At 41.0% G+C, this 22,661-nt stretch overlaps 1 protein-coding gene across 2 annotated transcripts; it reads left to right on the forward strand.

The window, feature by feature from the left end:
• The first annotated feature begins 2,183 nt into the window (after positions 1-2,183).
• ZNF846 (zinc finger protein 846) lies at positions 2,184-17,263 on the forward strand. 2 transcript variants are annotated; one of them, XM_012790699.3, is made up of 8 exons: positions 2,184-2,845; positions 3,102-3,245; positions 6,632-6,855; positions 7,303-7,391; positions 8,354-8,480; positions 9,616-9,705; positions 12,215-12,297; positions 13,116-17,263. In XM_012790699.3, exons 3-8 carry the CDS (start codon positions 6,825-6,827, stop codon positions 14,403-14,405), a joined length of 1,710 nt encoding a protein of 569 aa, XP_012646153.2. In that variant the 5' UTR covers positions 2,184-2,845; positions 3,102-3,245; positions 6,632-6,824; the 3' UTR covers positions 14,406-17,263. The 2 variants fall into 2 exon arrangements, with proteins under 2 accessions (XP_012646153.2, XP_012646157.2); XM_012790703.3 differs by having other exon boundaries at positions 3,102-3,180.
• The last annotated feature ends 5,398 nt before the right edge of the window (positions 17,264-22,661 follow it).

Consider the following 22,661-nt stretch of genomic DNA (forward strand, 5'->3'; position numbering starts at 1 on the left):
CAAATAAACATTATGAATATCAGATTGCCTTTCTCAAAGTACCATCATTTTTTTTCAAATTCCAAAATATTAAGCAAGTACAAGTGTTTTAGTTTACATGGATAACTTTTGTAATGCTTGAGTCCTGGCTGTACCTGTGTCCGTCACCCAAATAGTGTTCATAGGTAGATTTTTGCCTCTCTCCTTCTCTCTCCTCACCCCTGGTTGATTTCCACTGAGTTTTACTTCCTTCTATGTACATGTGTTCTTATCAGTTCCAATTTAACAGTGAGTACATGTGGTGTTTGTTTTTCCATTCTTGAGATACTTCACTTAGGAGAATGGTTTCCAGTTTTATCCAGATTGTTGCAAAAGGTATTAATTCATCTTTTTTATGGCTGAGTAGTATTCTGTGGTATACATATACCACATTTTATTAAACCACCCATGAATTGATGGGCACTTGGTTTTTGTTTTCAGACAGAGTCTCACTCTGTTGTCCGGGTTAGAGTGCTGTGGCATCAGCCTAGCTTACAGCAACCTCAAACTCCTGGGCTCAAGCAATCTTCCTGCTTCAGCCTCCTGAGTAGCTGGGACTACAGGTATGTGCCACCATGCCCGGTTAATTTTTTCTATATAATTTTAGTTGTCCAGATAATTTCTTTCTAATTTTATTAGAGACAGGGGTCTCACTCTTGCTCGGGCTGGTCTCAAAATCCTGAGCTCAAGCAATCCTCCCACCTCGGTCTCCCAGAGTGCTAGGATTACAGGCGTGAGCCACCATGCCTGGCCCTCCAGGATTTTGTGGTGTTTTGTTTTTGTTTATTGTTTTGGTCAGTTTGTTGTTGCTGTTGCAGTCTGTCTGTGTGCCGAGGATCAGCCTGAGGTATAACGTGAAGATATTCTCAGGTCTTTTTTGATATTTGTACAGCAATGTTCATAGCACTGTGATTCACAATAGCTGCCAGTGTAAGCACACCCCAAAGGCCATTCAGACTATAAACTTTGGCTAGCTAAAGGGAAGCCACTTTGCTTCCAGTATACTTTTGCCTTGTTGTGTCTTTTTTTTTTTTTTTTTTTGAGACAGAGTCTCACTTTGTTGCCCAGGCTAGAGTGAGTGCCGTGGCATCAGCCTAGCTCACAGCAACCTCAAACACCTGGGCTCAAGCAATCCTGCTGCCTCAGCCTCCTGAGTAGCTGGGACTACAGGCATGCGCCACCGTGCCTGGCTAATTTTTTCTCTATATATTAGTTGGCCAATTAATTTCTTTCTATTTATAGTAGATGGGGTCTCACTCTTGCTCAGGTTGGTTTCGAACTCCTGAGCTCAAACGATCCACCCGCCTCGACCTCCCAGAGTGCTAGGATTACAGGCGTGAGCCACTGTGCCCGGCCTTGTTGTGTCTTAAAAGTTTAGAATTAACCTACTGCTTGCTGCCATGCATAAGATTAGAAAACAATCTTGACCTCAATACAATATTTCTGACAGCAAAAGAAACAAAAAATTAACCGACCTTGAGGAAAAACAGATGAAGAGTCTGGAATGGGCCATCTGCAGACTGCTGATTCCAAGATACCCCAGATGACCTACTGTTTGCTGGTAACCATCAAACAAGTCATGATGATTTGCACAAAGCTTGCTATCTCCCCTGAACCCCCTTTACTGCTCCCCTTTATAAGTTGCTCAGGCCTCACGGAAGATGGCTCATGCCTGTAGTCCAGCACACTGGGAGACTGAGTCGAGAGGATTGATATTTGTTTTCTCGGTTTTTTTGGTTTTTATTTTTTAGCTAGAGATTTATTTTATTTTTTATTATGCTCTCATTTGTATTGACAACAGTGTTTAGAAATATGAACTTTCCTTTGATCAGTGCTTTAGATGTGTCCTGTATTATCCATAAGCCAAAAAAGAGGAAAAAGCCCAATGGCCATCAACTGATAAATGGATAGTGATATAGCCATGCAATTGAATATTATTTAGTAATAAAAAGAAATTAAGTACTCATACATGCTACAACATGGATGAATCCTGAAAACATCAGGTAAGTGAAAAACAGCTAGACACAAAGACCACATCTTTTATACTGTAATTCCATTTACACGACATGTCCAGGATAGGCAAATCTAGAAACAGAAAGATTAGTTGTTGCCTTGGACTGCAGTGGTGGAAGTGGGCTGGATGGGAGGATTGGGAGAACCGGGTCCGGGGTTCTTCTTGAGGTTGTAAAAATGTTCTAAAATCGATTATGGTGATAGATGCACAACTCTTTGAATACACAAAAAGCCACAGGATCGTACATTTCAAATGGGTCAAGTGCATGCTTTGAGAATTCTACCTCAAGCAAAACTAAAGGTCTAAAGAAGGGACTGAATGTATCAGAGGCAGGGATGATTTTATGGACTGGCAGGTTTATCTTTGTAAATACGTGCACATTTCTGCAGAAGGCTGAAGAAACAAGGAGAAAGGACCCTCCGAAAAGCCTCTGATGAGCATCCTAACGCCTGTACTCCAAGTCTTAGATGTCCTTTCCCCACCCTCCACGTCTGTCCCCGTCTCCCACCCAGTCCTCTGCGCTCGGCTCCCAGGTCGGGCGTCACCCTCCCGATACTGGCAGCCTGATGTGGATTGAGGTCTACCGTGCACAGGGGAGGAAACTGAGACTTCCCTGACGCGGCCCCAGACGTCGTCGCTCTGCCTCCCGCCATCCTGATCCCTTAGCTCCTGAAGCCCCGCCCCCTACGCCCATCGCGGTGCGTACACCGGAAGCGGAAGTGCAAAGCCGTGCGGCGGAGGAAGTCGGGACTCGCCCAACCACCCGCTTCTGAGATAGGGTTTCGCCTCCGAGAGTGTGCTGCCCCAGCCCAGGTAGGGCGCTGCGGGAGGGCCTGGTGGGAGGAGGAGCCGGGGCCGCAGGGCGCCGCCCCGGGCTCTGCGCTCAGTCCCCGCCGCTCCGCTGTCCCCGCGCCTCGGTTTCCCCCGCCGCCGCCGCCTCCAAGGGCCTTTGCCCGCGGCGCCCGCCTGCGACTGGGCTCAGGGTTCCCGGTGGAGGCGGACTTCTCTCTCCAGCCACCGTGCGCCTCTCTTAAAAAGCAGTCAGTCAACCTTTCTGTCCTTCCTCCAGGAGGAAAAGCATCTCCGCTGTTCTGGAAGAGGCCCCCAGGGTCCTCTCCTCCCGGACCTGGCGACTGCGGTGCGTTCCGGTGAGCGGTGGACCGAGATGCTCTGGCTGGGAGCGTCGGTTCTTGAAGCCTGAGAAATTGCTCAGGTGGGCAATTTAAGGGGCTTTCGTAGGTTTGCAGGATTTGTAGGTTTATAGAAAGAAAAACACGTGGCCGCAAGCTTTCTATTAAAGGCTAGATAGGGATACCCTGCTGTTGTTTTTTAGGGTTTTTTGTTTGTTTGTTTGTTTTAGATCAACAGCAGAACTGCCTAGGTCTGTACATCCTCAAAGAGTTTTAAAACAGAGGGGCTTCCAGAAAGCAGGACGCAGCCTTCATTATGCTAGTGTCATAAATTAGGGCTGTGTTAACCGTGAAAGAGATGTGTTTTGATCAACTGGAGTTTGTTTTGCCCATTTTAGACTGAATATTTCTAAACCAAGCAAAATGTGAAAGTCTAGAACATCGAACACCTATGTATTCTTGTTGTAGACTGACTTAGATTGACCATTTGTTAATATTTTGCTCTTTTCTGTTTCTCTTCATCTCCTGTGTATAAATAAATATTTATGATAAATTAATCTTTTCTGGGTGTAAATGTGATAAATAAATTGAAATAACGTGCAGATGTGATATTTGAATTTCAATACTTGGTTACTTGCCTCACGTGTTATACAATAAATCCTACAAATGGATACCCAAAATGAAAACCCAATAGAAAACTTAGCAATACATTTGTGTAGGCTCTTCATTAAAGAACATGGCGCAATGGACAATAAATATATGAAAAGGTGCTTGATATTAGTAACCAGGGAGATGCAAATTGAAACCACAAAGTGATAGTAGTACACACACAAGCTGAATGTTTAAAAGTAAATCTCAAGTGAGTGACAGTACCAAGTGTTGTTTAAAATGTGCACTCATTGCTGGTGAAAACACATCTTTAAACAACATCAACTAAATATGAACTGTTGATAATGCAACAGTAATGCATGCGTGTATGTACCAGGATATAGGTAAGGATTATTCATAGCGTTATTTGAAATAGCCCTAAATTGGAAACAGCTCAAATGTGGACACATAGAAGAATGGATGGATTGTGGCATATTTTTTTCTGTGACACATGCTTCAGCAAAGAGAAGAACTAAATCAAAGGTAGATGAATACAGCTGTGTAAGCCTCACAAACATAATGGTGAATAAAAGAAGCCAGACACAAAAGAACGCATACTGTTTTATGCTGTCTCTTTAAAATTCAAAAATAGGCAAAATCAACTAGAGTGTTAGGTGTGAGGGTAGTATTGCAATTGGGAGGCATGTCTGAGATACAGGGTATGGAAATGTTATATTTCTTGACCTAAACGGTGGTTATATGGGGCAGTTCATTTCTTGATAGTTCACTGAGATTTTTATTCATACTTGCCTCCCTCAGTTGTATGTCTGCAGTAATTCAGTAAAAGAAGTTCAAGAATTAAGTGTTCTAACTCTTGGATCCCCAACCCCCAGGCCTGGAATCAGTCCGTGGTCTGTTAGGAGATGGGCCTCGCATTACAACCTGAGCTCCACACCGCCACCACCCCACCCCCAGTCTGTGGAAAAATTGTCTTCCATGAAACAGGTCCCTGGAGCCAAAAAGGTTGAGCACCTCTGTTCTAACTCATAAAATTGAATGAGAAATATGAAAATAGAATAAAATGTTCAGAAAGAATGAATAATAATAAAACCAGTACTTAATTGAAAACAGTAGAACTGATCACTAATATGAAAAGATGAAAAATTTGTTTACATTACAGGCTTTTTTGTTGTTGTTTTTGAGACAGTCTTACTGTGTTGCTCAGGCTAGAGTGCCATGCCGTCAGCCTAGCTCACAGCAATCTCAAACTCCTGGGCTCAAGCAATCCTTCTGTCTCAGCCTCTCGAGTAGCTGGGACTACAGGCATGTGCTACCATGCCCAGCTAATTTTATATATATATATATATATATTTTTAGTTGGCCAATTAATTTCTTTTTTTTTTTTTTTTTTTTTTAGTAGACATGGGGTCTCGCTCTTGCACAGGCTGGTTTCAAACTCCTGACCTTGAGCAATCTGCCTGCCTCGACCTCCCAGAGTGCTAGGATTACAGGCATGAGCCACTGTACCCGGCCTACGTTACAGTCTTCGTAGCTATCTATGAGATAATATGCAATGACTTCAATTTCAGCATAAAGGAAAAATAACATAATTCAGACCTTACTGAAGTAGCTGGTATTAGAAATGTATTTTGAGTCTTGTCTAAAATCATCATAATCAAGTTCAAATGTCTTTGGGTCAAAAGTGAGACATTAATTTTTAAAAAAATTTTTTGTAGAGGTGGGGTCTTGCTATGTTGCCCAGGCTGGTATCAAACTCCTGGCTTCATGCAGTCCTCCTGCTTTGGCCTCCCAATGTGCTGAGATTATAGGCTTGGGCCACTGTGTCTGGCCTAAGACTATTTTTTTTAAGTAAGTGAGGTATCAATTACTCCAGTCCTCTGATGTGGTTATTTTTCCTATTCTGTCTTTATCTTAACCCTAAGCAGTCTTATTTCTATATCAGAAATACATTTTTGTGTGTGTTGCTATGCTGCTTGTCACCAACTAATAAATCAATTACCTGTTTATTTCCTGCATTGCTCCCATTGAAATGTGAGATCCCTGAAAACTGCTCAATGCGCAGTACCTGGCCTGCCACATTAATACATATTTGCTGCCTGAATGAAGGCAGGCAAAGACTCCAGATCCAGCCAGGCTCCTGTAGAGAGTATTCAGGGGGATGTATTTTTAATGCTGAATTTTTTATGCCGAATCGCATAAAGCCTTTTATATTTCTGCTCTTCATTATACCCAGCAAAGGTCCGGAATGAATTCTGGTCACATTAGGAATAACAACCACAGGAGATCAAGCTTTCTTTTTTTTTTTGAGACACAGTCTCGCTTTGTTGCCCAGGCTAGAGTGAGTGCCGTGGCGTCAGCCTAGCTCACAGCAACCTCAGACTCCTGGGCTCAAGCGATCCTGCTGCCTCAGCCTCCCGAGTAGCTGGGACTACAGGCATGCGCCACCATGCCCGGCTCATTTTTTCTCTATATATTAGTTGGCCAATTAATTTCTTTCTATTTATAGTAGAGACGGGGTCTCGCTCTTGCTCAGGCTGGTTTCAAACTCCTGACCTCAAGCAATCTGCCCGCCTCGGCCTCCCAGAGTGCTAGGATTACAGGCGTGAGCCACAGCGTCCGGCCTGAGATCAAGCTTTTGACACACTAACCTGTCCTCTAGTCCTGGCTTACCACTCCTTAACCGATATTCTCAGCTATTTAATGACAGTATTAATTAAACCTCCCAATTTGAAGGGTTGCTTGGACAATTCAAGGATGTTATGTATGTAGAATTCCTAACCGGTACGCAGTGAATGGCAAATGTTATTAGTGTTCATGTGGTATGGTAGTTTTTAATGGCTGTCATGTGTATCATCTGCAGAGAGATTGCTAATGAATGATGTTTGTGACTGAGAAGAAACATCTGTTACTTAATGATTGATCTTGTGAACTGGTTACTCAGACACTGCTCCACTAATAAGTCAAGATCAACCTGTTTAAATTCACAAGCTTCTCTGAAGTAACCTGAGCAACAAGTGGAATGTTCGGAAACATTTCCCTCTCAGTGTCACAGGATGGCAGCCATGGATCTGACTTACATGTGTGGTGAGTCCTTCTTGATGCCTCTTTTCAGATCATCTGCTTTATGTGGTCCCCTCCCAAGTGGCAGATCCATTGCACAGGGGTTGAGTGATCATGCCATGTGCTGTGTAAGAGGGATTGAAGTGAACCAGATGTGTAAAAGTCAGGGTGCTGGGATTTGGGATGCAAGAAGGGGTGTGTTTGTGTGATTTTAGGGGGATAAAACATGAATTTTATCATGTCTGGCAAGTAAACCACTCTGCCTCTCTGTAATTTATGTAATTACAAAATGGAATTATTAACCTCTTCTTCATGGATAGTAAGATCCAGAAAACCCTTTTCTTGCTTCACGTAACTTTGGCATATTATGAAAGTAGCGTGTTTGTAATGTATTAGGTGTGTGGTGTGGAACAGCTGCTGTTGGTGTCGTGGAAAGATTTGAACTTTCATCCTATTATTCTTTTCCCTAAGGTCCTCTTTCTCAAGACACTTTCTGTCTTCATGAGAGGAACATGGAAGACACAGGGACAGTGGCTGGGTTACTGATGGGTTCTTCTCAGGCAAGTGAAAAGTAGGCGCTTCTTGAAAATGTTATGCTTGTTTCCATCAGACAGCCTCATCCCCTTGTCATATAGTCAAGCTTCTTAAAGCAGTTATGGTTCTGCTCTGAAATGAGTCCCCAGGTGGATTTCTCCAGGACCCATGTGATCTCAGTTTATACAGAGATTGTGCTGGAAATGATCGTTTTTTCTCAATGTTTATTAATTCTTTCTGATCCTCGGTCATGCTTGTTGGTTAATTGTTTTGCTGAGTGTTATGACAGATCATAAGAAGGTGATCTAGGCCTGGCACAGTGGCTCACGTCTGTAATCCTAGCACTCTGGGAGGCCGAGGTGGGCGGATTGCTCGAGGTCAGGAGTTCGAAACCAGCCTGAGCAAGAGCGAGACCCCGTCTCTACTATAAATAGAAAGAAATTAATTGGCCAACTAATATATATAGAAAAAATTAGCCGGGCATGGTGGTGCATGCCTGTAGTCCCAGCTACTCGGGAGGCTGAGGCAGGAGGATTGCTTGAGCCCAGGAGTTTGAGGTTGCTGTGAGCTAGGCTGACGCCATGGCACTCACTCTAGCCTGGGCAACAAAGCGAGACTCTGTCTCCAAAAAAAAAAAGAAGGTGATCTAATCTCAAGGAATTTGTGTGTCACTGTGGAAATAATTGTTAACAGATTTTACAGAGTGCTGTAATGCGCTCAGTGCTAACTGCAGCCTATAAGGAGAGGAGGAGTAAGGTGAGAACAGCCTGCAATAAAGTCATGGTAAGTTTAGTCATATGTCAGTGACACTGGGAAATCCATGTGACCAGATGGATTTACCAGACATAATCTACAGAGAGAGAGGAGGAGAGATCTGAGGTCCAGGAGTACTGTAGGCTTCTAGTCTCCCTTAGTCCTTCATACATCTTTCCCAGAACATCAAAGAAGATGGTACTTAGCTGAAGCCAACATGTATTTGATGATTTAGCACTTAGTAACCTTTGAGGATGTGGCTGTGGACTTTACTCAGGAAGAATGGACTTTGTTGGATCAAACACAGAGAGATCTCTACAGAAATGTGATGTTGGAGAACTACAAGAACCTCATCACACTAGGTAAGAGTGGCATAGTTTCTTCACTGAGCCCTTTAGAAAATGAGTGTTTCTTAAGTGTTAGCTGACAAATGGGAATACTGTGATATAAACAAGACAGTCATACACTCCAGCCAATGAGCATTACTGTGTAGAGAATTCACTGTGAAAATGAAGACAGGTCTAAGATTAAAAATTCTGAATTTCCCTTATGGATTAAAAACTTTGAAGTTTTGGCAAGGCACGGTGGCTCACCTGTAATCCTAGCACTCTGGGAGGCCAAGGCAGGTGGATCGCTTGAGGTGAAGAGTTCAAGACCAGCCTCAACAAGAGCAAGACGCTGTCTACTAAAAATAGAAAAATTAGCCAGGCATTGTGACATGTGCATGTAGTCCCAGCTACTAAGGAGGCTGAGGCAGGAGGATCGCTTGAGCCCAGGAGTTTGAGGTTGATGTGAGCTAGGCTGAGGCCACGGCACTCGACCAGGGTGACAGAGTGAGACTCTGTCTAAAAAAAAGAAAGAAAACTCTGAGGTTTTTCTTTTTGTTCGTTTGTTTTTGAGACAGAGTCTCACTCTGTTGCCCAGGCTAGAGTGCCGTGGTGTCAGCCTAGCTCACAGCAACCTCAGACTTCTCGGTTCAAGCAATCCTTCTGTCCCAGCCTCCTGAGTAGCTGGGACTACAGGCACATCCCACCATGCCCGTCTAATTTTTTCCATATGTTTTTAGTTGACCAATTAATTTCTTTCTATATTTAGTTAAGAGAAGGGGTCTCGCTCTTGCTCAGGCTGGTTTCGAACTCCTGACCTTGAGTGATCCTCCCGCCTTGGCCTCCCAGAGTGCTAGCATTGCAGGTGTGAGCCACCGCGCCGGGCCAAGACTTTGAGGTTTTAAGTGTGTATAAGATCAGACTTGGTTATCAGGTCTTGGAGCTCCCTAGTCATTTGAGGATATTCTAGAGACAGAATGTGCTTGCATTTTTGTTCCTTTTAAAGTAGTTTTTCTGCATTTATTGGAAATGTTGCATGATTAGTTTGCTATTTGTAAAATTACACTTGACCATCTTCAGAATTCCTGAAGGCAAACGTGTTGGTTCCCAATTCAAGGACATGGTGTCATGTCTTGCATTGCCTGGTCCTTAATGTATTTTTTCCCTCCAGCAAAGTCTGAATTATGCAAACCTATTCTCACGTCTCCATTGGAAGGAGGGGAAGAGCTGAGAACAGGAGTGAGAAGAGTTCTTCTGCAGGGTAAGTTCACAAGCAGGCATAGGATTATGAAGAGCAGTGCTTGTCTGGGAATCATGCCATATATTTGGAAATGTAACTTTGTAAACTTCTCAGGGCTTCTCTTTTTCTTAAGAAGGCTGAGGCCATTTGGTTTCTGAGTTTCCTTAGGTACGGCAGAGCCTTGCTCTGTTGCCCAGGCTAGAGTGCTGTGCTATCACCCTAGCTCACGGCAACCTCAGACTCCTGGGCTCAGGTGATCCTCGTGCCTCAGCCTCCCAAGTAGCTGGGACTACAGGCGCACACCACCATGCCTGGCTAATTTTTTCTATTTTCAGTTGCCTAGCGGATTTTTTTTTTTCGTTCTTAGTAGAGACGGGGTTTTGCTCTTGCTCAGGCTAGTCTCGAACTCCTGAACTCAAGTAATCTTATATTTATTACTTGGTAATTTACCTATAGTTTTGACACCAGTTCTTTATCATTGCCAAACTTCTGACATAGCCAGATTCTTTGTAGTCCATGCCTCCTCCTGCTTCAGCATTTTTATCATGTTTCATATTTAGAAAGATGTATATATATGTGCCATATGCTTATATTTGAGGTCAAATACATAAAAATTAACCATTTTACTGCATATACTTCATTGGCATTGAGTACATGCAGTGTTATGCAATCATCAGCTCTTTTTATTTCCAAAGCATCTTTTATCACCCCAAAAGGAAACCCTATTGTCATTAAGTAGTCGCTCCCCATTCACCTCTACCCCCAACCCTTGCTATCACTACTTGGCTTTCTCTCTCTATGGATTTACCTATTCTGTATATATCATATAAATGGAATCATACAATGTGACCTTTTTTGTCTGACTTCTTTCACTTAGCGTAATGTTTTCAGGGTTCATCCATGTTGTATCATGTATCAGTACTTCATTCGTTTTTTATGGCTAAATAATATTCAGCGGTGGTTCACACTTATAATCATAGCACTCTGAAAGGCCGAGGCGGGAGGATCACTTGAGGTTAGGAGTTCAAAACCAGGTGTGAGTCACAGGCCCCTACTTTAGTTCTTTGGGGCTTTGATGAGGTTTCTTTTCTTTTTTTTTTTTTTTGCTGAAAATGTATGTTTTGGATATTATAATGTGGCAATTTTGAAATCTGATTCTCTCTCCTTGGGGTTTGTTATTGCTTGTGGCTAATGTTTGTGTAGTGTCTTTTTTTTTTTTTTTTTTGAGACAGAGGCTCACTTTGTTGCCCAGGTTAGAGTGAGTGCCATGGCATCAGCCTAGCTCACAGCAACCTCAAACTCCTGGGCTCAAGCAATCCTTCTTCTGGGACTACAGCCAATTGCCACCATGCCTGGCTAAATTTTTCTATATATATTAGTTGGCCAATTAATTTCTTTCTATTTTTAGTAGAGACAGGGTCTCGCTCTTTCCCAGGCTGGTTTTGAACTCCTGACCTTGAGCGATCCTCCCGCCTTGGCCTCTCAGAGTGCTAGGATTACAGGCATGAGCCATCACGCCTGGACTGTGTAGTGTCTTTTATAAATTTTTTTTGTGGAGTCTGCATTCTTTTTAGTGCAGTCCTGAAAGGCTGTGTTCTTTAGCTTAGTGATCACATTAGAGTGACAGTTTCCTTAAATGCCTAGAGCCAAGAAATAAAAAAGAAACAAGATTGTTTTGTGTTTTGCTGACGGCCTATGTGTTGGGTCACTTCTTCATTGCCAAGCCAGGCTGTTTACACCTTTTCCTTAGTCTCCCTTTGCTGCTTATATGGATCTCATTGGTCTGCCAGAAGTGAAAACTTAGGGGCTTTCTGAGCATACATTCAGCCCTGAGTATGCTTATGGCCTTCTTGATTTCCTGGTAGACACTGGAGCTTTTAAAGCCCTTATTAATCCACATATCAGCATTCCCAACCTGCTCTTTATCAGGATTTTCAGTCTGTCTATTGATTGTCCCAGCTGTTTTCCCTTTTCTCAGGTTGCTACAGGCAACACTTTACCTTTAGGTAACACTTTGAGCAGAAGCTGCTTGGGATGCTGCCTTAGTTTTGGGAACTTTGAGTTGGGTGAAATAGAAGCAAGCCCCTGAACTGGCCCTTGAGGGAGCTGCCAGACAGTTCAAAACACAATTCAAAAAAAAATTCTTTGAGGTTAAGGCCCCTATTGCTCCTTTCAGTGCTGCCAACTTGCACAGGGCATTTGTCCTGCCATCTGTACAGCAGTGGGTAATCTGGAGGCTGCGGATGGTACCTTCCAATTTAAAATGCTACAGTGTTCTCCTAGTGAAATGCAGCCACTCTTTCTTCCTCAAGTGTTCCCCTGGTTGTTATAAATGTTTGACCAGATTCCAAAGTTCTGCAACAGTTGATTCTGATAACTTTTCTGAGTTTGTTAGTTGTCTTGTGGTGGGAAGGAGCCCTGGAGCTCCCCACTGTGCTACATTTGATAATGCCATTCCTGTGCCTTACTATTTTAAACAATTTTATCCTCTAGTTTTTCTCCAAACCTACATTTTTTATTTTATTTTCAGAATTGAATTTGCAACTCAAAACCAAAGGCTCCCAACTGCTTCAAGATATTTATGCAGAAAAATTATCAAATGGAATACAACTGGTAAGATTTCCAAGGGATGAAATCTTCCACACTAGAGCAAGAAGCATAATATCCGTTAGACTTATATGAGGAAATGGCATTTACCCAGAGAAAGCAGTCTGTGAAGAGATTCTCTGAATATCATGAATCTGGAGGGTAAACTTACTCCAAACTTGTTTCTTCTTAGCGATCTCGCCAATAAACATCCACATATATGTGACTCAAATTCAGTTTGGGGTATACAATTTTTTTTTTTTTTGAGGCAGAGTCTCACTCTGTTGCCTGGGCTAGAGTGCTGTGGCCAGCCTAGCTCACAGCAACCTCAAAGTCCTGGGCTCAGGTGATCCTCCTGCCTCAGCCTCCCAAGTAGCTGGGACTACAGGAATGTGCCACCATGCCCGGCTAATTTTTCTATACATTTTTAGTTGGCCAATTAATTTCTTTCTATTTTTAGTAGAGACGGGGTCTCGCTCTTGCTCAGGCTGGTTTCGAACTCCTGATCTTGAGTGATCCCCCTGCCTCGGCCTCCCAGAGTGCTAGGATTACAGGTGTGAGCCACCACGCTCGGGATTGAGGTATAACATTTAGTCTAAATAATTATCAGACAAATTCTCTAAGAATTTCTCTGAACATAGGTAACATAGGATGGCTCCTGGCCTCATAGGCAGATTATTCCATTTAAAATAACACAAAAACAGGGCAGGAACTATGTACACACAGTGGAAATGTTAAACTGTTCAAATATGATGTTTCCAATGCATAAATGTTGTGATGGGGGAGAAATTCTATTACTGTACTGAATATGAGAAAATCTTTAGTCATCATTCATATCTTAACAGGAGAGAAGCAATACTGCAGAGAAACTCTGTGGCTCTAACCATTGTGGAAAAGTCTTCAGTGAACATCTATCTCTTATGACTCACATGAGAACTCACATTGGAGAGAAAATTTCTGAGGATAATCAGAGTGGAAAAGCCTTAAGAAAGAACTTAATTGGTAATTTCTACAAGAAAACTCATGTTGGGGAGAAAACTTCTGAGTTTTTTCAACATGGAAAACCTTTTAGCCAGTATCCAAATTGTACTGGCCAGAAGAAAACTCACACACAAGAGAAATTGTGTAAATGCAAAGAATGTCAGAGAACTTTATTTAAGCAGTCATCCCTTAAGGTACGTATGAGATCTCACAATAGAGAAAAACACTATGTATGCAAGGAATGCGGGAAGGCCTTCAGTAATTCCTCACACCTTATAGGCCATGTAAGAATTCACAGTGGAGAGAAACCCTATATTTGTAAAGAATGTGGCAAAGCCTTCACTCAGTCCACAGGACTTAAATTACACATCAGAACTCACACTGGAGAAAAGCCGTATAAATGTAGAGAGTGTGGCAAAGCCTTCACCCATTCCTCATACCTTACAGATCATATAAGAATTCACAGTGGAAAGAAGCCCTACATATGTATGGAATGTGGAAAAGCCTTTACTCGATCCACAGGACTTATTTTACACATACGAATTCACTCTGGAGAAAAACCATATGAATGTAAGGAATGTGGAAAAGCTTTTATTCATTCTTCATACCTCATGAAACATGTAAGGATTCACAGTGGAGAGAAGCCATATTTATGTAAGGAATGTGGGAAAACTTTCCCTCGTTCCTCAGGACTTGTTTTACATATGCGGACACACACTGGAGAAAAACCCTATGAGTGTAAAGAATGTGGGAAGGCCTTTAATCATTCCTCAATGCTTCATCAACATGTAAGGACCCACACTGGAGAGAAGCCATATCAATGCAAGGAATGTGGGAAAGCCTTCACTCAGTCATCAGGCCTTAGTACACATGTAAGAACTCACACTGGAGAAAAGGCCTACGAATGTAAGGAATGTGGGAAAGCATTTGCTCGGTCCACAAATCTTAATATGCACATGCGAACTCACACAGGAGAAAAGCCCTATGAATGTAAAGAATGTGGGAAAGCCTTCAGATATTCCACATGCCTTAATGTTCACATGCGAACTCACACTGGAGCAAAACCGTATGAATGTAAGGAATGTGGGAAAAACTTCAGTCAGTCTTCAGCACTTGCTAAACATCTAAGAACTAAGGCATGTGAAAAAACCTGAAATTGTCCTTAGACCTTAGTATTTGTATCTAAACTCAATTGGAAGAAAACTTATGAATGTAAAGAATGTGTGAGAGGCCAGGCACAGTGGCTCACGCCTGTAATCCTAGCACTCTGGGAGGCTGAGGTGGGTGGATGGATCAAGGTCGGGAGTTCGAAACCAGCCTGAGCGAGAGCAAGACCCCATCTCTACCAAAAATAGGAAGAAATTAATTGGCAAACTAAAAAAAAAAAAAAATATATATATATATAAATTAGCCGGGCATGGTGGTGCATGCCTGTAGTCTCAGCTACTAGGGAGGCTGAGGCAGGAGGATCACTTGAGCCCAGGAGTTTGAGGTTGCTGTGAGCTAGGATGACACCATAGCACTCTAGCCCGGCCAACAGAGACTCTGTCTCAAAAAAAAGAATGTGTGAGAAACCTTCACTCAGTTTTTATTTCTTACATAGCAGGTGTGAATTTACCATGGGCAGAAGGCCTATTCATACAAGAAATATGGGAGAACAGTAATTCGTTGTACCTTATAAAGTATAAAAACTAATATTTGGTGGCTCACGCCTGTAATCCTAGCACTCTGGGAGGCTGACCCGGGCGGATTGCTTGAGGTCAGGAGTTCGAAACCAGCCTGAGCAAGAGCAAGACCCTGTCTCTACTATAAATAGAAAGAAATTAATTGGCCAACTAATATACATAAAAAATTAGCTGGGCATGGTGGTGCATGCCTGTAGTCTGAGCTACTCGGGAGGCTGAGGCAACAGGATTGCTTGACCTCGGGAGTTTGAGGTTGCTGTGAGCTAGGCTGATGCCACAGCACTCACTCTAGCCTGGGCAACAAAGCGAGACTGTCTCAAAAAAAAAAAAATAAATAAAAATAAAGTAATATTTGAGAGGGAAAACCATTCTAAGACATGTCAGAAAGCCTTTTGTTGTTTTTCCAACATTGTTTATTTTACATATCTAAAATTAGTATAAAAGCCAATTAAACTGTAATCCTAGCACTCTGGGAGGCCGAGGCGGGCAGATTGCTCGAGGTCAGGAGTTCAAAACCAGCCTGAGCAAGAGCGAGACCCCGTCTCTACTATAAATAGAAAGAAATTAGTTGGCCAACTAATATATATAGAAAAAAATTAGCTGGGCATGGTGGCGCATGCCTGTAGTCCCAGCTACTTGGGAGGCTGAGGCAGTAGGATTGCTTGAGCCCAGGAGTTTGAGGTTGCTGTGAGCTAGGCTGACGCCATGGCACTCACTCTAGCCTGGGAAACGGAGTAAGACTCTGTCTCAAAAAAAAAAGCCAATTGAAGGTAAGACTGAGATACAGCCTTACAATACTCCACGTGCCTTAAGACATCATAACCCACATTGAGGAAAACCGTCTGTATGTAAGGAATGTGCTCAAACATTTACATCACGCTAAGGCCTCAGTATCCACATGAGAATTTGCAGTGGTATAAAACCCTACAAGTGGCCGGGCGCGGTGGGTCACGCCTGTAATCCTAGCACTCTGGGAGGCCAAGGCGGGCTGATTGCTTGAGGTCAGGAGTTCAAAACCAACCTGAGCAAGAGCGAGATCCGGTCTGAACTATAAATAGAAAGAAATTAATTTGCCAACTAATATATATAGAAAAAATTAGCCGAGCATGGTGGCGCATGCTTGTAGTCCTAGCTACTTGGGACGCTGAGGCAGAAAGATTGCTTGAGCCCAGGAGTTTGAGGTTGCTGTGAGCTAGGCTGACGCCACAGCACTCATTCTAGCCTGGGCAGCAAAGTGAAACTCTGTCTCAAAAACAAACAAACAAACAAACAAAAAAAAAACCCTACAAGTGTAAAGGCCACAACATCTTCACTTCCTCATACCTTTTAATAACTCAACATTTAAGAACTCACAGTGGAGAGATACTCTATATATGTAAGAAATCTGGGACATCCTTCAGAAATTTCTGACGGTTTCGTGTGCAAAAATCCTCATGAATTTAACCACTTCGGTACCGTGCTCACCGGCCAAGAAACCTTGCCCACAGCCAGCAGTTATAGTCCACATGATAGCTTGTGTTGTGCGTTGACAACGAATCTGTTTTGCTCTTGTGTGATGAGGAAGCTTTAAAGCACTGAGAGCTTGTTTTACTTTACAGGCACCTTTACTTTTAATGTAAATCAGAATAGGTAACGTAAGCATGTAAGTTTTCAATACATTATTTTTAAATGTTCACAATTTTATTTTGATAAAAGAAAAATTAGAAAAGTCATATCATAGCTGTCGGCTAACATCAATGCTCGCCTGTGGGGCTTCATATCATGGCTGTTGGCTAAAGTCACTGTGCACGTTCGTCTGTGGCTATCGACTATAGTCGACGCTGGTACCAGAGTGGTTAAGAAATTTTAAAAATCCTTCAGGTATTAGTAAATCAATATGCAGTGAAGAGAAACCCTATGAAGGTATGTGAGAAAGCTTTATTTCTGCTTCATGTGTTAATATTTGGTGATCTCACAGAGGCTAAAAACATAAATGTTAAAAATATGGGAATACATGCACATACACACACACACATATAGTCTGCTTTCATCTTTTAGTAAAAATGATAAGTCACACTAGAGGAATTGATTGTAGGGAATGGGGAAAATGCTGCATCCATTTTACTAGTCTCACTGTACATGTGAAAACCCACTGCAAAGAAGCTGTATGAATGTAAAAATGTGGGAATGTTTTTAGAAAATATACATCCATTAAGAGACTTGGGAAATACTGGCAGGATAAACTGAATTTGAGGAATTCTGGGAAGCTATCAGGTGCTATTCTTCACTTAATAAACACAACAGAATTGATACTGTAGGAGAAATTGAAATAAATGACATGAAAATGAGATTGTCTTTCTCTGTTTCTTAATGTCAGTGAAGGCACCTGGCTCCTCAGTTTTCTGAGGCTGATAAGTTTAATTGCTTTTAAAATTCCTTCTAAGTAGATTTTTTTTCCTATTTTATACTGAGAATAGCATGGGGCAGGAGCTGGGACTGGAGCAGTAAACTATGCAGTGGGACTTAGGATGTTATATTTAATCCCCATGGTAACCTATTGAAAACATCTATGTAGTATACACAAAATGAAAAGAAAATGTGTCATTACAAAAAAAAATCAAGTAAACAAAAAGAGGGCAGTAATAAAGGAAATGATGAACAAAAAGTAATAAGACATACAGAAACAAAGTAATGAAATTACAAAAAAGTCTTTTTATTGGTAGTTATGTGAAAGGCAAATAGATTAAATTTCCCAATCAAAAGGGATAATTCAGTGGAATGGATTAAAATACGTCACCCCACTATATGCTGTCCCTCTAGATCTAAAGTCAAAAAAAGGTTGAAAGTGAAAGGTTGGAAAAATATATTCCATGTAAATAGTAACCTAAAGAGAGCTAGGCTGGGTATACTAATATTAGAAAAAATAAACTTGGATTTAAAAACTGTTAGAAGAGACAATGAAGAACAGTATATATTGACAAAAGGTACAATTCATCATGAAGATAAAACAATTATAAATGTATATGTACCAAACATCAGAGCCTAAAATACATAAAGCAAACACTGACAGAATTAAAGGGAGAAATAGGCAATTCTATAATAATAGTTGAAGACTATAATACACCACTTTCAATTCAGTAGACAGAACAGCCACACATAATATCAATAAAGAAACAGGATAAGCACTATATATCGGTTGGACCTAACAGACATTCAGAACACTTCACCCAACAACAGTGGAATATACATTTTTCTCAAGTTTATATGGAATAGTTTCTAGTATAGAACACATGTCAGGACCAGGCGTGGTGGCTCATGCCTATAATCCTAGCACTCTGGGAGGCCAAGGTGGGGGGTATCGCTCAAGGTCAGGAGTTCGAAACTAGCCTGAGCAAGAACAAGACTCTGTCTCTACTAAAAAATAGAAAGAAATTAATTGGCCAACTAAAAATAAATATAGAAAAAATTAGCCGGGAATGGTGGTGCATGCCCGTAGTCCCAGTTACTGGGGAGGCTGAGGCAGGAGGATTGCTTGAGCCCAGGAGTATGAGGTTGCTGTAAGCTAGGCTGATGATGCCACGGCACTCTAGCCTGAGCAACAGAGTGAGACTCTGTCTCAAAACAGCAACAACAACAACAACAACAAAAACCCTAGGAAATTACTAAAAAAATTTAAAAAGACAAGGAGAAAATTTCCCCAAACAGCAGAAATCCAAAAGTCCACAGATCACGTATACATTTACAAGCTGACCAGTGTAGGAAATGTACAAGATGATGTTGGAACACATGTTCTACATGAAAGCAATCAACTACTGCTAGGGTCTTGTCCAAAGGAGAGGAGCCAGCTTGAAGAAAGTCCACTGGCCAACGGTAAGACATCTTAATCATAAAATAACAATTTTTGTAAGTACTTATAATAAATCTAACCAAAAATGTGTAAGCCCTCTTTGAGAAAAACTTTAAGGAACAACATTAAAACAAGTGAACTAAATAAATGCAAATACACCACGGTGTTGGAAAACTATCAAGATGTCATTCTCTGCAAATTGAGCTATAGATTCAATGCAATCCTAGGTTTTCTTGCAGACTCGAAATGTTTCTAAAAAGTATATGAAAAGAACAATAGCCAATGATCAAGACACGCCTGATGAACAATGTGGGAAAACTTTCCCTAATAAATACCCAAATTTAGGCCGGACACGGTGGCTCACGCCTGTAATCCTAGCACTCTGGGAGGCTGAGGCGGGCAGATTGCTCGAGGTCAGGAGTTCGAAACCAGCCTGAGCAAGAGCGAGACCCTGTCTCTGCTATAAATAGAAAGAAATTAATTGGCCAACTATTATATCTAGAAAAAATTAGCTGGCATGGTGGCACATGCCTGTAGTCCCAGCTACTCAGGAGGCTGAGGCAGCAGGATTGCTTGAGCCCAGAAGTTTGAGGTTGCTTTGAGCTAGGCTGATGCCATGGCACTCACTCTAGTCTGGGCAACAAAGCTAGACTCTGTCTCAAAAAAAAAAAAATTAAAAAAACCTAATAAATACCAAAATTTATTAAAGTAGTTAATATAGTGTTACATTGTACACAGATAGACAAATAAACCTGTGGAACATAGTAGCCTGGAAAGCCCCCCACACTGTGATAATTTCATTGCATTTCTATGGAGCAAAGGATGCATATTTAATAAATGATGCTGGAATAACTGGTAATTTAAATGGGACCTTTTATGAAGAGTAAATTTTACTAGTTAAATAATCTGGATCTAGAATAATCATTATTGCTGTTTTAATTACTTTTTTCCTGTGGATAAAAGCTGATTCCTGTGGATTTAAAGCTGATTTGATATTTTTATGATTATAGGATAAATAAAGTTTCCTTAGCATTGCATTTTTTTTTTTTTTTTTTGAGACAGAGTCTCACTTTGTTGCCCAGGCTAGAGTGAGTGCCGTGTTGTCAGCCTAGCTCACAGCAACCTCAATCTCCTGGGTTCAAGCGATCCTCCTGCCTCAGCCTCCCGAGTAGCTGGGACTACAGGCATGCGCCACCATTCCAGGCTAATTTTCTATACATATTAGTTGGCCAATTAATTTCTTTCTGTTTATAGTAGAGACGTTGTCTCACTCTTGCTCAGGCTGGTTTCAAACTCCTGACCTCAAGCAATCCACCCGCCTCGGCCTCCCAGAGTGCTGGGATTATAGGCGTGAGCCACCAAGCCCGGCCAACATTACATTTTTAATATTTGTTGGTTATATAGTTAAATTTCTTTTGGATATGATTTGATTCTGCAGTTTTTAATGATTGTGCTGTCTTTATCAGTTTATAGATCAATCTTGTATCATAAAATGGTTTAGCACGATTTAGAACGATTTGCTTCATTTTCAATACTCTGAAAGTATTTATGGGGAATAAAGGTTTCCTTTTGCATTCTATAAAGATTTCTTTGTGCATTCTTTCCCTTTTCTTGTGTTAGTCTTGGCAGAAAGTATACTGTTTTGTGATTTCTTTCAAAGAGTCTTTGGCTTGAAAAAATCTACACTATTTTTAGTATGTTTTCTATTCCATTAGTTCTGTTAGGTATTTATCAGGCTCCATCAGCTTGATTTTCCTTTATTTCTTAGTCTTTGTGTATCCTTTTTAGTTGTGTCTTTTAATACCTACTTTAACTGAGATATTTAAAAAGTTGGGATATTTGAAAAATCACGCTGGAGAACCAACTAACAATCCTTTTCTTTTACCTTGAGCATTTAGTCTGTTACATAAAATGTAATTAGTAATGAATTGGATTAATTTCTAGCATCTTATTTTTTTCTATATTTGTCTTATTATGGTCTCTTCTCTTTGTATTGATCATATTTTTCATTTAAATTATTTTATTTTTAATGTTTGAGATTTATACAATCTATTACTTTTATTGTACTCACTACCCTGAAACAAATTAAATTTCTAAATTTAATTGTTCATTAATAACTTTCCTTTTCAACTCAGTGTTCTAGGCCATTTAAATGGAATTCCCATTATAGTCCTCCAGAGCATCATACTTCCAAATACCCAGGAATAAGTGTATTGTCACTCAAGTCACTAAACAGATCTGGTGGCAAAGAGAATAGGCGCCTTGACACAGTTAGGCCCAATGATATCCTGTGATAGATTACAAATGGCCACAAATCCTTTGAAGTTACTTCTGTCTGAAGGTGTAGCCTGTTTTCCTTTCCTTTGCAAACTTTTCTTTTGACTTGCTCTGACCAGTAGAAATCAGAAGAACTGAGGCATGCAAGTCCATCCTCAACAGATGTCTCCTAAGTAAAGCCTGCTGTTTTCAGCTACTAAGTCTTGAGGTTGTTTGTTACACAATAAAGGCCAACTGATACATATACCCCTTGGCATACAAGCTGTTAAACAGTGATTCTTCATGATGCATCAGAAGAGCTTCCAAAACTAAGCCCACTCATGTTTTTTCTTTTTTTGAGACAGAGTTTCACTTTTGTTTACCGGGTTAGAGTGCCTGGGCGTGAGCTTAGCTCACAGCAACCTCAAACTCCTGGGCTCAAGTGATCCTCCTGCCTCAGCCTCCTGAGTAGCTGGGACTACAGGCATGCACCACCATGCCCGGCTATTTTATATATATATATATATATATATATATATATATATATATATATTTAGTTGGCCAATTAATTTCTTTCTATTTATAGTAGAGACAGGGTCTTGCTCTTCCTCAGGCTGGTTTTGAACTCCTGACCTCTAGTAATCCACCTGCCTCGGCCTCCCAGAGTGCTAGGATTACAGGTGTGAGCCACTGCACCTGGCCTAATTGTGCTGTCTTTATCAGTTTATATATCAATCTTGTACTTGCATCATAAAAGAGTTAAGTAAAATTTGCTTCATTTTCAGTACACTGAAAAGATTTATGGAGAATTAGGGCCATCTGGATCTTGAAAGTTTCATATATTTCCTATGTAAAAATGGGCTTAGTGATTTTTTAAAAAAATATTAATAATAGAGATGGGGGTCTCACTATATTGTCCAGGCTGGACTCAAACTCCTGGACTCAAGTGAACCTCCTACCTCAGCCTGCCTAGTATCTGGGATTACAGGTGAGCACCACCATCTGTCCAGTTATTCAAGGGAAACAAGCTTAGTGCTTTTTAAAAATAGGATAATTCCTTTGTAACTTTTTTATATTGGTTTACTTAGCTATTTTTTCTTCCTTTTTCTTTTTAGAGTGGGAAATTTAATTTATTTATGTTTATTCTCTGATTCGTGAAAATGTCTAGGGATATACATTTTCTCTTTTAAGTTCTATATAGAAGATTAGAATTTTTGCCATCACAGAAAATGGCCATTAAACATGTGACTCATTCTAGATGCAGTCTTCTCTCTCAGCTTGGAAACACAGTCAACTTATTCAGTAGAGATATTTTCATATTCCATTTTAGGTTGTCCCTTTATATTTATTGATTATAAAAAAATAATGTGGTGTTAAACATTAGAACTAAACACAATGATGTGTTCTATATCTTTTCCTCCCTGTTTTCATTCCACCATGCTGTTCATCCATCCCCTATAGATTCTGAATTTTATTATTTTCTGAATAATCCTGTTTCCTTGTATTCAAAATGAACAGATATATATCTTACTGTTGTCTATTTTTTTTTTTTTTGAGACAGAGTCTCACTCTGTTCCCTGGGCTAGAGTGCCGTGACATCAGCCTAGCTCACAGCAACCTCAAACTCCTGGGCTCAGGCAATC

Source organism: Microcebus murinus, chromosome 27, assembly GCF_040939455.1.
Source record: "Microcebus murinus isolate Inina chromosome 27, M.murinus_Inina_mat1.0, whole genome shotgun sequence".
Lineage (NCBI taxonomy): Eukaryota > Metazoa > Chordata > Mammalia > Primates > Cheirogaleidae > Microcebus > Microcebus murinus.